This window comes from Triturus cristatus, chromosome 3_2 (assembly GCF_964204655.1).
Source record: "Triturus cristatus chromosome 3_2, aTriCri1.1, whole genome shotgun sequence".
Taxonomy (NCBI): Eukaryota; Metazoa; Chordata; class Amphibia; order Caudata; family Salamandridae; genus Triturus; species Triturus cristatus.
In genome coordinates, this window is record NC_140584.1 from 841,170,124 (window position 1) to 841,186,989 (window position 16,866).

The 16,866-nt window shown below is 44.2% G+C and overlaps 1 protein-coding gene across 1 annotated transcript in view; it reads left to right on the forward strand.

Moving 5' to 3' along the window:
* Positions 1–16,866, forward strand: part of TSR1 (TSR1 ribosome maturation factor) — a 184,050-nt gene that overhangs the window by 112,834 nt on the left and 54,350 nt on the right. The window contains exons 6-10 of the mRNA XM_085649095.1: positions 4,734–4,884; positions 6,815–6,993; positions 9,615–9,811; positions 16,447–16,609; positions 16,738–16,848. Of these exons, the coding sequence (XP_085505221.1) occupies positions 4,734–4,884; positions 6,815–6,993; positions 9,615–9,811; positions 16,447–16,609; positions 16,738–16,848 (801 nt within the window). The remainder of the gene's footprint in view (positions 1–4,733; positions 4,885–6,814; positions 6,994–9,614; positions 9,812–16,446; positions 16,610–16,737; positions 16,849–16,866) is intronic.

A 16,866-nucleotide genomic window follows, 5' to 3' on the forward strand; every position in this document is an offset into this window, starting at 1 on the left:
AGGGAAAGCTAATTTCAAATGCAGCAATTAAATGTGCACTTGACGTCGCAGACACCGCCTCTAGAGCAATTAACACAAGTGTGCTCCTTCGACGACATGCCTGGCTACGCATTTCACGCTTTAAGCCAGAGGTACAAACTACCATACTTAGTCAGCCATTCAATCAGGAACAGCTCTTTGGGCCAGCAGTAGACGCTGCCCTGAAAAAAATGAAGGACACAGACGGCTAAGTCCATGGGAGCCTTACAGTCTCCCACACCACGTGGCTCCTTTCGGCGCTCCTTCTATAGAGGAGCCTCCAAAAATATGGGAGCGGACACCTCCTCTACATTCAAAACCGCCATACACACATCCCCCAGTAGAGGATATTTTAGAGGCGGATGCAGAGGAAACAACAAGAAGGGACGAGGTCGAGGCAATAACAACACTCACCTCCCCTGCCACAAAATTGTGACTTTCCTCCACTCCCCCCAGACCATTCCACGCCGGTCAGGGGAAGACTAAAGCAGTTCCTACCTGTCTGGAACTCCATCACAACAGACAAGTGGGTAAGACAAATTATCCAGTATGGTTACTGCCTGGAACTCACAACTACCCCCCCCCCCCCCCCCCCCCCCACATATACCACCCAAACAGCGTTCCATGTCACCAGACCATCTTGCGCTCCTCAAACAAGAGGTTCTCTCATTGCTTCAAAAGCACGCAATAGAACCAGTTCCCTTAGAACATCAGGGTACAGGGGTATACTCACTCTACTTCCTAATCCTCAAAACGGACGGGACTCTAAGACCAATACTCGACCTCAGATCCCTAAATCTGTATATCAACTCAGATCATTTTCATATGATCACACTTCAACAAATGCTCCCACTACTGCAACAAGGCGATTTCCTTACCACACTAGATCTCAAGGACGCCTACTTCCACATTCCCATACATTCTGCCCACAGGAAGTATTTAAGGTTTGTGGTGGACGGACAACACTACCAGTTTACAGTCCTTCCATTCGGGGTAACAACCGCCCCCAGAGTATTCACAAAATGCCTAGCAGTAGTAGCAGCACATCTCAGACGGCAACAAATTCACGTCTTCCCGTATCTAGACGACTGGCTAATAAAAGCCAAGTCATTAAACAAGTGTGTTCTACACACTCACCAAACCATCCAAATCTTACACAACTTGGGATTCACAATAAACTATCCCAAATCTCATCTCAAACCCTCTCACATACATCAGTATCTAGGAGCCACCATCAACACCTCCACAGCCCTAGCATATCCCAATCCAGCCAGGATAGCCAATATAAAAGCTCTTATCGCAAAATTCCAAATCCAACACACACTTCTAGCAAGAGTGTTCATGCAACTCGTAGGCATGATGGCGTCCTGCATCTTCATTGTGCCTTATGCCAGATTTCAAATGCGCCCCTTGCAAGAATGTCTAGCACGTCAGTGGAACCAGGCTCACTGACAACTTACGGATCTGGTGTTGGTGGACAGCCGCACACATCGCTTTCTCAAATGGTGGAACATAACAAACCTGTCCAAAGGGCGGCCGTTCCTAGAGCCTCTTCCACAGATAGTGCTGACAACGGACACATTGTTCACAGGATGGGGAGCACATCTCCTCGGCCACACCACTCAGGGCAAATGGATCACTCAACAGAAAGTGCTCCATATCAATTACCTGAAACTGCTAGCAGTGTTCCCAGCACTAAAATCATTCCAACCACATCTCCAGAACAAAACTGTCCTCATCCGGACAGACGACATGACAGCCATGTATTACATACAGAAACAAGGAGGCACACATTCTCTCCAGCTGTCCCAGCTCGCACAGAACATTTGGCGATGGGCCATTCCCCAGAAAATATACCTACTTGCAGAACACCTTCCAGGGGTTCACAATCAGATTGCCGATCTGTTAAGTCGACAGACTCAACAGATCCACGAATGGGAACTACATCCCCAAGTCCTAATACCCAACAATGGGGCCAACCAGACACAGATCTGTTCGCCACACACAAACGCAAAATGCCCAACCTTCGCCGCCAGGTTTCCCCACCCGGAGTCGAAGGGCAATGCGATATGGATGAACTGGTCAGGCAGATTTGCGTATGCTTTTCCGCCTCTCCCACTCATTCCATTAGTGGTACGCAAGCTCAGGCAACAGTCTCTCAAACTGTTCTTAGTAGCTCCCACATGGGCACGCCAACCGTGGTTCCCAACACTACTGGAACTCTCGCTAGTGCCACACCAAAAACTGCATCTCTCCCCGTCCTTATTAACCCAGAACCATGAAGAAATCAGACACCCAGATCCAGGTCAACTGAACCTGGCAATCTGGCTCCTGAAGTCCTAGAGTTCGGTTACCTCAACCTACAACCAGACTGCATGAATATTATAAGAGAGGCCAGAAGACCTACAACTAGAGCCTGCTACGCTGCAAAATTGAAAAGATTTGCCATTTACTGCACTAACAATCATATAAACCCACTGGAGGCATCCATCCAGGACATCATTTGCTACTTACTGCACTTGCAAAGATGTAATTTGGCATACTCATCCATACGTCTCCACCTAGCAGCATTAGCAGCCTACTTACAAAATAGACCACACTTGTCACTATTTAGAGTACCTGCGATCAAAGCCTTCATGGAAGGACTAAAAAGAAGTATTCCTCCCAGATTACCACCCTCTCCAGAGTGGAATCTAAACATTGTTCTTACAAGGCTCATGGGACCCCCATTTGAACCTCTGTATAAATTCGAACTACAGTTCCTCACATGGAAAGTGGCTTTCCTTATAGCTATCACATCCCTCAGAAGGGTAAGTGAGATCCAGGCTTTAACCATACAAGTAACATTCTTACAATTACACCGTAACAAAGTGGTTCTTAGAACAAATCCGAAATTCCTTCCAAAAGTCATATCTCCGTTCCATCTTAACCAATCAATGGAGTTACCAGTATTCTTCCCAAATCCAGACTCGGTAGCTGAAACAGCTCTTCATACCTTAGACGTTAAAAGAGCCCTCCTTTACTACATTGACAGAACCAAATCATTCTGCACAACAATTTTTTGTCGCTTTCTCGCCACCACATAAAGGCAACCCCATTTCCAAATCTGGGATAGCTAGGTGGATAGTTAAATGTATCCAAATATGCTACCACATGGCTAAACGCACACTAACCGTTCCCCCTAGAGTGCATTCCACTGGCAAAATAGGGGCTTTCCACGCCATTCTTAGGAAACATTCCCTTAGAAGATATTTGTAAGGCAGCCACATGGTCTACAACACACACCTTTACCAAACACTATTGTGTTGATGTACAAGCAAAATAACAAGCTTCTGTGGGTCAGGCTGTCCTTCAAACTTTATTTCAAACTGCTGCAACCGATACAGGTGACCACCGCTAGGGAAGATACTGCTATATAGTCTATCCTAAGTGTGTGCTCTGCAGCTCATATGCCTCGAACGGAATATGCTACTTACCAGTATGCATCTGTTCTTGGCATGTAGAGCTGCAGAGTCACACACGCCCACCCACCTCCCCGGGACCTGCATCTGTTCCAGCATTGTCTTACTTAGACACCACACATGGACATCTCTCTCTTTTCTACAAACTCCATAATTTCCAATCATGGCGAAAAACAATCTAACGATGGAGTTGATGCCCATGCGCACTGTCGTCCAAGGGAGGAGTCTCCTATCCCGTGACCAAAGACTTCTTCCGAAGACGACAACAACCTGCAAGCATCCGAGCCCAACACCAGATGGCGATCTACTACCCTAAGTGTTTGACTCTGCAGCTCTACATGCCAAGAACAGATACATACTGGTAAGTAGCATATTCCCTGTGTAAATGGTATCCGCTAACATGTTTTAAACAGATTAAAAAAAAAACCAGTCTAGTCGGGATTCTAACAGCACCGAGTCCGAGCAGCCATTGAGGGGTGCTGTGTCAGCACTGCCAGAGACCCACTTCCAGAGTGGCCCAGCTCTCCTGATTTGTGCACCCTCAACTGGCATATCGGGTAAAAAAGTCCTTGATAACTAAGTTGTTGGTATCAACATTTATATAAAAATACAACTTATTTTTCCTGATTAATCTCGGATTTATTCTTGGGTGTGTATCTCATTTGTTGCTTCTCTGAGTACAACAAATGCTTAGCACTACCTTCTGATAAGCCTAAACTGCTAGTCCACACTACCACAAAAGAGCTTTTAGTGTTCTACTGTTACACTGTTTTGCCTCTGTAAACAAATAAGTATTGCCTGGACTCTTTACACAGCGTACCTTGTTTTGGTCCACTATATAAAGAGCCAGCTTCCTACAATAAGGAAATACCAGGCTTCATTATTCTATTGTACAGAAGGTGATTCTGACTTGGTGATTGACAGGGAGTCGGGGTGGGGGGAGGTTGGGCAAGGGGAGGAGCAGGGGAAGCCATTGTAGCACCTATGTGGACATAGGCAGTTGAAACTGTATATTAGCCTGAGTCTTTCATACTACCAGGTTCCCAACTTTGAGATTAAAAGCAGTTCTGCAGCCTTTTACATCTCTTCTCACAACACACAGATGAAAGGCAGTGCTTGTAAAGGGAGCTGTGCAGTAAATGGAGAGCTCTTGCCAGTTGACAGCACAAGAGTGATATTAATGAGCACTTCCACAGTTCAGTTTGATTCTGCTAATATGGTCATAAACAATGTTTTCTGCTAAACTGCTTTCAGGAAGAGCCCGTAGGAGGGGAGATGGAAGAAGTGAAAGTGCTGATGAAGGCAGATCCCAGAGAGCAGGAGCCCTTGTTGACGGAGGTAGTACCAGACCCTATGGAGGGGGAGCAGACCTGGCCCACAGAGGACGAACTGAAGGAGGCTGAAGGTGAGCTTGTTTCTCATTGCAATCAATGAATGAAATACAGGCACAAGCATGAATTAATGGAACTATTTACATAGTGCGTACAAATACCCTAAGGCGTCTAGGCGTTAATGCAGTTACAGCTAACTGGTGGACCAGAGTATGGAGGATCAAATTTCCAAGGCAAAAAGCCAGGTCTTCAAAGCCTTATGAAAAGGAAGCTGTAACTGTAAGCCAGATATGTATAAAAGGAAGAGTATTCCAGAGCTTAACTGCCGTGACCGAGAAAGCTTTTCCTGCCCCTCTTGCTCTTCTGTATCTCGTAACGACCAGCAGATTTTTGTTGGTTGTTCGCACTTGTCTGTTAGGGACATACCGATGAAAGATGTTCCCAATTCCCTCTGATCCTATATTGTGTAGTGCCTTATGCACAATACACAAGGTTTTAAATAAAATTATTTTTCGTGCTGAAAGCCAATGCAGATTCTTGATGGCAGCTGAGATTCAGTGGTATTTAGGAATGTCCAGTACTAGTCTTGCTGTAGCATTCTGTTCCAGCTCGAGTTTATTGATGGAAGACCTGTTGGATTCCAGAAGGAGGGCCTTATAATAATCCAACTTAGATAGAATTAGTGATACAGCAGCTTGTTTCCATGCACCAAGGGAAAGAAATCGAAATAACTTTCTAAGGGTCCTTATGATCCAAAAGCAGGAGGATACCGTCGTATTAACCTGGTGGTTGAAAGATTGACTGGTGTCAACTATGACACCAAGGTTTCTTGCAGATTCAACCGGCGACTAGCATGACCCTAATGTTTCTGGTCACCATGAGTGGGTCCGTTCTGAGTGATGATTACCGAACATCAGAACCTCTGTTTAATTGAAGATAGTTGTCTCCAGAGAGCCACCGACTTCATACAATTATTAAAATTGGCGGCTGAGGTCTATGGTTTAATAGTATACATGAGATGTTTGCAGTTGTTGGGCCACAGCTTTTCCTATTTTGCTGATCAAGTGCCACCGTATGGACTGGGTTATTTGCTAAGTTAGGTCTAATGCACCCGTTTTGGTTAGGGCGACAGAAGTAGGGTGCGGTCCGGAAGGGAATAATAGTGCTGAAGTCAGGGGGACCTTTACCATAGGATCACAGTGACAATGGAGGCTCCCGAAAGTACCTGAAGATCCCCACTGAGTCTTGAGACGACCGGCCAGGAGGACCAGTGCTGGGTGCGGGACGGGCGCAGACGGGCTGGCCTTTGGCGCGCCTTCGCATCAGCGCCATCCTCCTTTTTTTTATGGACGGAGGCAAAGGGCTCAGGTGGGAGACTAGACCGTCTCACTCCCAAGATGGCGTCCAGAATGGTACAGTGGAAGTGGATGCAGGCCTGGCCAGACCTTTCTCCGCTCAATCAGCAACAGCTGCTATGGTGGAGGAGGAATGGAGGCAGAATAGCAGTCCCAAGGGGCGGCGAGCGTCTTGCACGGAATTGGCAGCAGGTATTTAGGAACAACTTGTAAAAGAAAGACAGCCGGTGTTTTTAAAAGTGCGGTTAAAAGAGTAAAATTGGATATTTTAAAAGCACAATTGGAAAGGAAAAGATTATAATGCAATTAAAATGTTTTCCAGAGCAGTCGAGAAGGTGAGTGCCTCTCTGCAGCTTAGCCGCTCACACATGACAGTACATATTCCAAAATATTAGATTGAGTGGATCCATTTAGAGTTACTTTTGTGTGCTGGTAGGTGGAGAATGAGATTTACAGAGATGTTACATAAGTAGCGCCAGTAAAGTAGTATATATCTTTAAGTGTGGGGATGGATGATAGATTTCCCTGCACAAGACTTGCAATAGGTTTGGCAGAATTGCTACTGCCTTTCGCAACCAAGTGTGAGCATGTGGCTTGGGTAGCGGTTCAAGTTGCATATCCGAGAATTACTCTATGGTTGTTTCTCAAGATTCTCTCCAGGAAACGAAGAAAGTTGTAAGGAAGGTACCAAAAGGAACTTCAGAATACCAGGCGGCTTGGATTTTGGATGATGATGAAAAAAGTGGATCAGAGGAAGACATGAGTGATGAGGATGATGACATGGCAGACGCACAAGAAGGAAGTGTGATGGATGAACCTTTGTCTGAGGTGAGACCACAAACTCAAACTGGGTAAACTTAATATGGAACGTTCAAAAGGTGAAATTGTCTATCACTACTGTTGAAAATCACTACCTCTGTTAAAAAGATGTTGCTGACTCTTAAAGAATAATTAATTTGAATTACCATTTTATCCCACAGCAGCACAAAGGGTAAATAATATTTTAGTCTTAGTGTGACCTTGGGCAGTTAGTATTTGAACAGGGCTTCCCATAGGCTTTCCCTGGCATTAGAAGAATACCTTGCCTCAGCACAGGGCTGCACATCATTAATTATTAGCCAGAGGGTCTTACCACTGAAGTTGGCTGTCTTCTGGAAATTGAAGATTTGTATGAAGTAATATGTTTTCTTGAAAAATCTTTAGATCAGTAACCCAACTGAAGATTGATCGGGATGCGCCATAGTCATTTAAAGCTTGTAAAATGTTCTCAGTGTTGTACCCTGTACCTTTCACACATCTAGACATGGACATCACAAATCACTTTTAAATCATTCCTTGTCATTAGAGTGAGACATGTAGACTGACCTAAATGTTGTAACTATGTGACTGTTTAAAAACTAGTGCCAGGTTAGGAGCAGAACAGCCAAATGTTTTGTTCAACATGTTTAGATTTGGAAACTAAATTAGATAAAAAAAAATATGCCAGGGATTTGACCTACTGTGAAGTTTAGCTTATCCCATTGTTTTGTTTAATTTTAATAACTCACTCATACGACCAAAAATGCTTAAGCGATTTATTATTCGGGGTCTGATTTATTAAACCTGTATCAAAGTGTTTAAGTCAACATTAGGGATGACCTTGAATACAAGTAACTTTTAAATAGCAATCTTCCCAGAGTCAGGGCCACTGAAATTATGTGGCAGAGCATGGGTAAATATGCAAAACAACTTTGAAATTGCTGCACTCAAAGCAGAACTGGAACCCACTGATAGCCTTCAGTTGTGAGGTTCAAATGAAATCAGAACCAGTAGCCCTCCCAATGTATTCTTGTCAATGTGGTCCATATTTTGCAAACTTGCAGTTCTTCCTATGGAGCAAAGATTGATGATAACTATTAATTCCTTTCAAATATTTAATTTTTTCTTAGCCCCAGCCACACGAATTGCTCTTGGAGAGTCGTTTGGCGGAGCATAGCAGATACTTGGCTCACACTTGATTCCTTACATGAACAGTAGAATACGCTCCTTTTTAGGTCGAGCCTGGGCAGCACATGTTGCTCTGCGAGGCATGCTGTATTCGAGTATGGACTTGAAGCCCCGCCCACTCTCCGCCCATATTTTTCATTGGCTTGTGTCGTTGTCCTTTATAAACGCTGGCTTCTGATTCGCTAATAGGCTTGTTAGTACCGCCTTGCCTTCATTTATAACCTCTGATGAGGACTGGCCCTTTTACTTCTGTTACACAGTATGTCTAATTTAGTGTGTAAGCACAATTTTCTTTAATGAGTTTCTCCTACTGCAGTCACGACACGCTTTTTCTGCAACATTCAGTACACCATGCACGGTTTCACTTTCCAACCAGCCCGGGACAATGGAGGCCGCTACTTTGAAATGAAATAGGTTGCGCATTTACACGAGTTTGAGCTATTGGTATTGTCAATACCAATGCCTTTTATTTATGTGTTAATTATCAAAACAGATAAATAAAAGGCATTGTTATTTACAATGCCAGTAGCTTAAACTCTCGCTAATGCGAGACCTATTGCATTGCAAATGCTTGTTCAACGCGTCTCCATGGTAATCGCCACTAACTAGTTAGGTCGAAATTCAAATTTGGGGCGCCCTTTATAAGTTGGTGGACTATGTGGCAAGTGGAGCAAACTTTTGTTTGGGCTAGACAGTTGCAGAATTCCAGTCGCTTTGATCTGTTTACGACTAAATGTGTATGCAGTGTTTTGACCAGAGAGTAACCCCTGTTTGAACTTTGTGCAGCTGTTCACTGCTCTACATAGAATGGTGTTCTATTTTACTATACATAAACTGGTAATACCTATGTGCGTCAGTCAACCGTGCACTTATTGGGTTGAAAGTTGAGCCTTCAAAAACCTAGCTTCTTACTACTTAACTTATTTTAGAAAAAAAATTCTCATGGCTCCTAAACAATTTGAGTATTGGTATAGTTGACCGAAATATACAGGTTGCGCCCAGATGCAAGGTAAACTGATTCAGAGGTAATCAAGAACAGGTAGAACCCAGGTGCTCAGGAAAAACAGTTTGTCATTAGCAACTGGTCTCTCTTTATTGTCCCCTTCTTACTGTGTTTATATCAATCGGTTGATAGCAACAAAGTGTTCTAGTACATCTTGATCTAGGCTTGCACTTCTGTGTACATAAATAGTTGTATGTAATGTGTGAATGGCCTTTTCCTCCTGTATGCAGTGTGAGCTCCCTAGTGTCCATTTTTGTGTGCAGGGCTTTCATACGGCATAATGTGGATGGCTACATTCATCCTGTACATATGGGGCACTTGTGGCTATATTTCCTTCTATGTAATGTACGTTCATGTCACTGTCGGTTCTGCATTTAATGGGTGTTGACAGCGTCTTGTATATAATTATGATAACCTGTGTGATTTTGTGCACTGAGTTCCTCTTGGTTACTTGTGCTAGGAGGATCAGGGCAGTGAGGACGAAGAGCAGGAAGAGAGCGAAATCTTAACTGGAGCAGGTAGCACAAGGGATGAGCAATATGACGAAAACGTGGCTGGAGAGGAGGACGAGCTGCTTCAGAAGTACAAGCAGCAGAGAGCTGAGGAGATGTTTCCTGACGAGGTAGACGCTCCACGGGACCAGCTTGTTCGAGTGCGGTAAGGAAAATTGAACAGCAAAAGCTGGGCAGAGAAATTGAAGACACTAGAGAGGAAGGGAAAATGGCTGGTTAAAGTGCAGCAGGAGGTCTAGATGGGAATAGGAGGGGTAACTAGCTAGTCCATATCCTGTAAGTATTCCTGCATCTTAAGACGACTAGTCTTCTACATATTCGGTGTCCTGGCTGTGTATGTGGAATGAGCACTAACACTTAAACAAGCTAACACAGCAAAGTTTTTGCCTTTATATCACAATGGAGCCTTCTTGAAAATCCATAAAAGTGAGGGGAATTGGTGTAGGCTGAAAAATGTGGCAGTGATGATCTATATTGAGTTTATGCTCCTTTTAAAATGCTTAATGGCTTGCAGGGGTAAACCGATTCCTGCTAAGAGATTTCTGAAGATTTTACTGTGTTAAAAAAAAAATAATAATAATTGTGCCATGGAGTAACCTGCTCGAGCTATGATAACGGAAATTTCACAATCGCCTTGGTGTGTTATTCAGTTGAAGCAGCCAGTTTCCTGTTAATATTTTCGAAGACTCGCTTGTTGTTAATTTTTCACAATGCAGAAATAATAGTATTTTTACCTGTATTATCAATTTCGAGTGTCCTACAAAGTTGCGTGTTGACATTTTTTTTTGTGTGGTATCCCTGCATTTTTGTGCATTTACAGTTTTGACTTCGGTTTTTGTGTGTAAAGTTGCAGGACTATCCTGCACACTTTGTGAATCTGTGGGAATAACTGCATGTAAATGTCATCAAATTTGCAAGAGGTAGGAATCCTTGTCAGCGACTAAAAGACCAAAGAGAGAGTAATATGATGTGCATGTGACCCCGTACAGAAATCTAGAAAAGGCGAAAGAAGCAAACCTTGTTGACAATTATAGTTCATTGCAAAATGCCAATAAAAATGTTGTACCCAAAAAATTTGCAAGAGGTTTTTTTTGTATTAAAAAAGAAATGTTCGAGGAATGTGAGCTGTAGATTACATGCTGTGCATAGGTCGCCATCTAGTGTTGAGTCCAGATGTTTGCACTTTGTTTTTATTCGAAGAAGCCTTTCCAGTCACAAGGTAGGTGACTCCTCCTTTCGATGATAGTGCGCATGGGCATCAACTCCATTGTTAGTGTTCTTTTCCGCCAAAGGGTTTGGACGTCTATCGCTGCGCTCCGGTTCCCTCGGTGCGCAAGATACTCACCCTGAGGTATTTACTTGCAAAAACCGTCGGGCCAATGGAATTCTGCCCTCTGTGTCACGCGAAATACCTGCGCACCGACTTTCACAAAGTGTGTAATCTGTGTTTGTCCCCCAAACACAGAGAACAGGACTGCAACACGTGCCAGGCTTACAGCTCCAAGAAGACACTTCGCGACAGTCTGGCTCGACGTCACGACGTGCAGAGCCAGCACACAAGCTCCATTCCGGACATGTTTGGACACCAATCGGATGTAGAGGCCGGCGAGGCCATGGGAACCGAGGATGAGCAGGAGCCGATCGCCATCCCAGAGCACGACTCCGACCAAGAGGACGACATCATACATGGACAACGTACCGTGAGTACAGCTCCACCCTCGTCCCAAGACCCAACTCCACAAAAGAAGGCAGCTCCAGTCCATCCCATGCCCTCTGGCTCTGGTCAGCACTGAGACCATGCTTCTGACGCCCTGCCTTCTGGCTCGGCACCGAACCCTACCGAAAAGACTCCCTCCAAATCAAGTTCAGAGCCGAGACCTTCGGGGTCGAAACACAAGGCCGGCACTGACCCCCACCATTCGGCACCGAAACGCACTTTGGATCCGAAAGCATCAACACCCAAGACTTCGGCAGCGAAACATTTGACTCCGAAACAGTCAGATGTGCCGAAATCACCAAAAAGACAGTTTCGACACTCCGATCGACAAACCGGATCCGAAACAAAAAGTACTGTATATTTATCCTCAAACTGGACGTATCACCACTAACATGACTTTAAAAAGAAGGACTGATACAGAAGAAGAATGCCACATTCCTTTAAAGAAGAGAAGGGTTGGAACAAACCCTTCCTCTCCTCCTCTCTTCCTTCACCTCAGTTTCAGCCTATTTCACCTGAACATTCACCACCACATACACCTGACAACTAGGATGATGGGGATGACAATGGGGATGGGGATGATACTCGGTCAATGCAAGACCCATGGGATGATTACAATACCAATTCACCCACGGTTAATGATCCGGATTTATATCCTAACAAGCCCTCTCCAGCAGATGACAGTGTAGGCTACATTGAGTTACTGGGTAGAGCTGCCAACTACCATGGGGTGCAGCTACCTAAGGAGTCCTTACAAGAGGATTTCCTCTTTGAAACCCCCAGTACGATGCAGAGGTCCTCCATACACTACCTATGCTCAAAGGCATGTAGATGACATTTTTAACGACCCGGTCAGAGCTCGTATTCTTACCCCTAGAGTAGACAAAAAAAAACAAGCCATCACCATCGAACCCAGTATATATAAAAGGTCAGTTGCCACTAGACTCTCTGGTTGTGTCCAATGCAAGGAAAAGGGGCAACTTCCAGACAACAGGAGAGACTCCACCCCCGGATAAAGATTCCAAACTTATTGATGCTTCTGGGAAAAGGGTGGCCTCTCAGGCCACCAATTCATGGCGTATCTCCAAAACTCAGGCATTACTAGCATGATATGACCGTGCGCACTGGGACGAGATGGAGCAATGAATACAATATTTGCCCAAGGAACTCTGATCTAAGGCACAAGACCTAGTGCGCGAAGGGCAACTTATTTCCAATAACGCTATAAGATGTTCCCTAGATGCTGCAGACTGCTGCTAGAGCGGTAAACACCAGTGTCCTCTTGAGAAGACATGCTTTGCTTCGCATATCAGGGTTCAAACCAGAGGTGCAAACCTCCATTTTATACTCTACCTTTGATAAAGAGCATCTATTTGGCCCAGTGGTAGATTCTTCACTAGAGAAAATGAAGGCCACTGAAGTGGCCAAATCCATGGGAGCCCCTCAGTCAGCACAAAGTTGTGGTTCCTTTTGGCACTCCTTTTACCGCGGAGGCTCCAAAAATTCCTCCTCTGAGACCACCACCAACAATAAGGGCAATAACCAACCCTGTACATCTAGGGGTTACTTCAGAGGGGGTTACAGAGGTAACCGGGGCAGGGCTTCAAACACACACACCTCCCCCTCCAATACAAAGCAGTGACTTGCCTCCACTTCCCCCCCCCCCCCCCCCCCCCCGACCACTTAACACCTGTCGGGGTAAGACTGTCAGATTTCCTACCAATATGGCAGTCAATAACAGACAATTGGGTAGTACAAATTATCTGTTCTGGTTACTACCTGGAGTTCATCAACGCTCCTCCAACCATTCCACCAAAATCACACAAACTTTCACCTACACCTCCTCAAACAAGAGGTTCAGTCTCTTCTTATAAAAAGGAGCTATAGAACCCGTACCACCACAACATCACGGGTCGGGCGTATACTCTTTTTTTACCTCCTAATACCCCAAAAAGATGATTCGCTCAGACCAATATTAGATCTCGGAGAACTAAATCTTTACATTCAGTCAAATCATTTCCACATGGTGACACTGCAACAAGTATTACCTCTGCTGCAAAAAGGCGACTTTCTGTCTACTTTAGATCTAAAGGACTCCTATTTTCATATTCCAATCCACCCTGCTCATCGCAAATTCCTCAGGTTCGTTGTAGCGGGTCAACACTTCCAGTTCAAGGTACTCCCATTCGGAGACATCACTGCCCCCAGAGTCTTCAAAGTATCTGGCGGTAGTAGCTGCTCACCTGAGAAGACAAAGCATCCATGTCTTCCCATATTTGGACGACTGGCTCATCAAAGCCAGCACGTACCAGCAATGCCTTCAGCACACTTTCAGAATAATCCAGTTACTACATCAACTAGGGTTCACACTGAATGCGACAAAATCACATCTCCAACCAGCCAATACCCAGAATACCTAGGAGCCACGCTAAATACACAAAAAGCCCTGGCAGTACCCAGCGCAGCGAGAATTCGAAATATTCAGGCTTTAGTTCTCCGATTTTAACCCAATCATTGGACTCACCTGGAAGGCAAAGCTGTCTTGGTTTGTACAGACAACATGACAGCTATGTATTACGTACAAAAACAGGGGTGGGGGCACACTCTCCAACTGTCACATTTAGCCCAAGACATCTGGAGGTGGGCCATTCACCACAAACCTTATTTCCTAGAGGAACACTTCCTGGTTGCAGATCTCCTCAGCAGACCGAGACCGCAAATACAGGCATGGGAACTCCACCCTCCGATTCTCCTCCCATACTTTCAAAGTTGGGGAGTTCCTCACATAGACCTGTTCTCCACACACCAAAACACAAAATGCCAAAGTTTCGTCTCCAGGTACCCACACCCACAATCCAAGGGCAATGCTCTATGGAGGAACTGGTCAGGGATATTTGCCTACGCTTTTCCGCCTCTCCCACTCATTCCATTGGTGGTTCAGAAGCTCAGGCAAACCTCTCTCATACTAATCCTAGTAGCTCCCACATGGGCTCGTCAACCATGGTTCACAACCCTGTTGTAGCTATCTCTAGTCCCGCATCAAAAGCTACATTTAACCTCCAGTCTCCTCACACACAGCCATGGAGAAATCTGACACCCAGATCCCAAGTAACTGAACCTCGCGATCTGCCTCCAGAAGTCTTAGTTTGGTTACTTAAACATTCCACCAGAATGTATGAATATCATTAGGGAGGCTAGAAGACCTACTACAAAGGCCTGCTACGCAGCTAAGTGGAAGAGATGTGTTATTTGCTGTAGTAACAATCATATTAACCCACTTAATGCTTCCATAGAGAACATCATAGGCTATCTGTTACACTTGCAACAGTCAGCGTTGGCTTATACCTCTATCATAATACACCCTGTGGCAATTGCTGCATATCTACAAAACAGACTGCATTTGTCGTTATTTAGAGTACCTGTGATCAAAGCCTTCATGGAAGGACTAAAAATAGTCATACCACCAAAACGTCCACCAGCTCCAGTGTGGAATCTTAATATAGTCCTCACAAGGTTGATGGGGCCACCTTTTGAGCCCATACACAAATGAGAACTACAGTTCCTCTCTTGGAAAACAGCTTTCCTCAATGCAATCGCATCATTAAGGAGAGTGAGTGAATTACAGGCATTAACCATACAAGAAACATTTTTCCAACTACACAAAGACAAAGTGGTTCTTTGTACTAATCCTAAATTTTTAACTAAGGTCGTATCTGCATTTCACATAAATCAGTTGGTAGGATTACCTGTATTCTTTCCTCAACCTGATTCAGTTGCTGAAAGAGCTCTACACACCTCAGATGTTAGAAGAGAACTCTTGTACTCCATTGAAAGGACAAAATCTTTTTGTAAAACAAAACAACTTTGTTGCTTTTGTACCACCACACAAGGGCAATCCTCTATCCAAATCTGGTATTGCAAGGTGGATTGTTAAGTGCATTCAAACCTGCTATGCGAAGAGAACTCGAACTGTACCCCCTAGGGCACATTCCACTCGTAAGCTAGGCGCCACTAAGACTTTTTTAGGAAACATTCCTATTGTTGACATTTGCAAAGCTGCAACATGGTTTACACCGCACACATTCACTAAACATTATTGTGTAGATGTATCAGCAAGCCAATGTGGGTTAAGCAGTACTTAAGACCCTATTTAAGACAACTCCAACAGCTATAGGTTAGCCACTGCTTTGGGAGGATACTGCTAAGTAATCTATGCACAGCATGTGATCTTCAGCTCACATGCCTCGAACGCATAATGTTACTTACCTAGTAAGCATCTGTTCTTGGCATGTAGAGCTGTAGATTCGCATGTGCCTACCAACCTCCCCGGATACCTGTAGCTGCTGCAGTTCTCTATTTAAATTACATACATTCGCATGGACATCTCTATTCTTTACTACTACTCCATTCTCACCCTCTGCGGCAAACAATCTAACAATGGAGTCGATTCCCATTCACACTATCATCGAAAGGAGGAGTCCCCTTCCTTGTGACTAGAAATACTTCTTCGAAGAAAAACAAAGTGTAAACATCCGGACCCAACACTAGATGGCGAGCTATGCACAGCATGTGAATCTACAGCTCTACATGCCAAGAACAGATGCTTACTGGGTAAGTAACCTTATCCTTCTGCAGCTATGGGTTTTTGTTAGAAAAAGCTGATGGATGGCCATTTGAAAACATATTTGGTAGAAAAATGTTTACCCCTAGCATTTTTATGTTAATTTTCTAAAAAATAAGACTCTCAGATGCAGGCAAATTTTCCACCAAACATTTATGTTTTGTGAATGCTTCTCAGATTGTAATTTGACACAAAGTAGACAACTTTAAGAAGTACAAAAATTATTAACTTTGGCCAATACAATACTACAGATAAAATAGCTCTTACACCCACCCTTAGTTGTGAGTCTTATCATAAGCTTTTTCTCTTTAAATGTTTTTGATTTTTGCCCTTCTAGTTCACCCATATGCAATTATGTTACTGGCAGGATTTTGGTCTCCTAGACATTCAGCTGTTGATGATTCATGTGTCTGAACATTGCTTTGTTTTATCTCTTTTGCAGGTACCAGAAGTATCGGGGACTGAAAAGTTTCCGGACTTCCCCATGGGACCCGAAGGAAAACCTTCCCAGAGATTATGCACGTATTTTCCAGTTTCATGACTTTTCCAGAACTAGGAAACGCATTTTCCAAGAGATTCGTGCAGAAGAGGCAGAGGGAGCGATGGTAAAAATGTTGTAGAATGAGGGATTTGTTTATCATTCTAGACCCAGGCCACCTAATGTGTGTTTAGACATTTGTTCAAGAGAACTAGTTCATGTCTTATTTTAAACTTTTATCCTTCATTCAATCAGGTGGGCTGGTACGTGACTGTTCACATCAACAGAGTCCCTAAGTCTGTGATTGAGAGTTACCTGAATGGAAGACCACTTATCCTGTCCTCTCTGCTTCCTCATGAACAGAAGGTGAGATGTACACAGGCT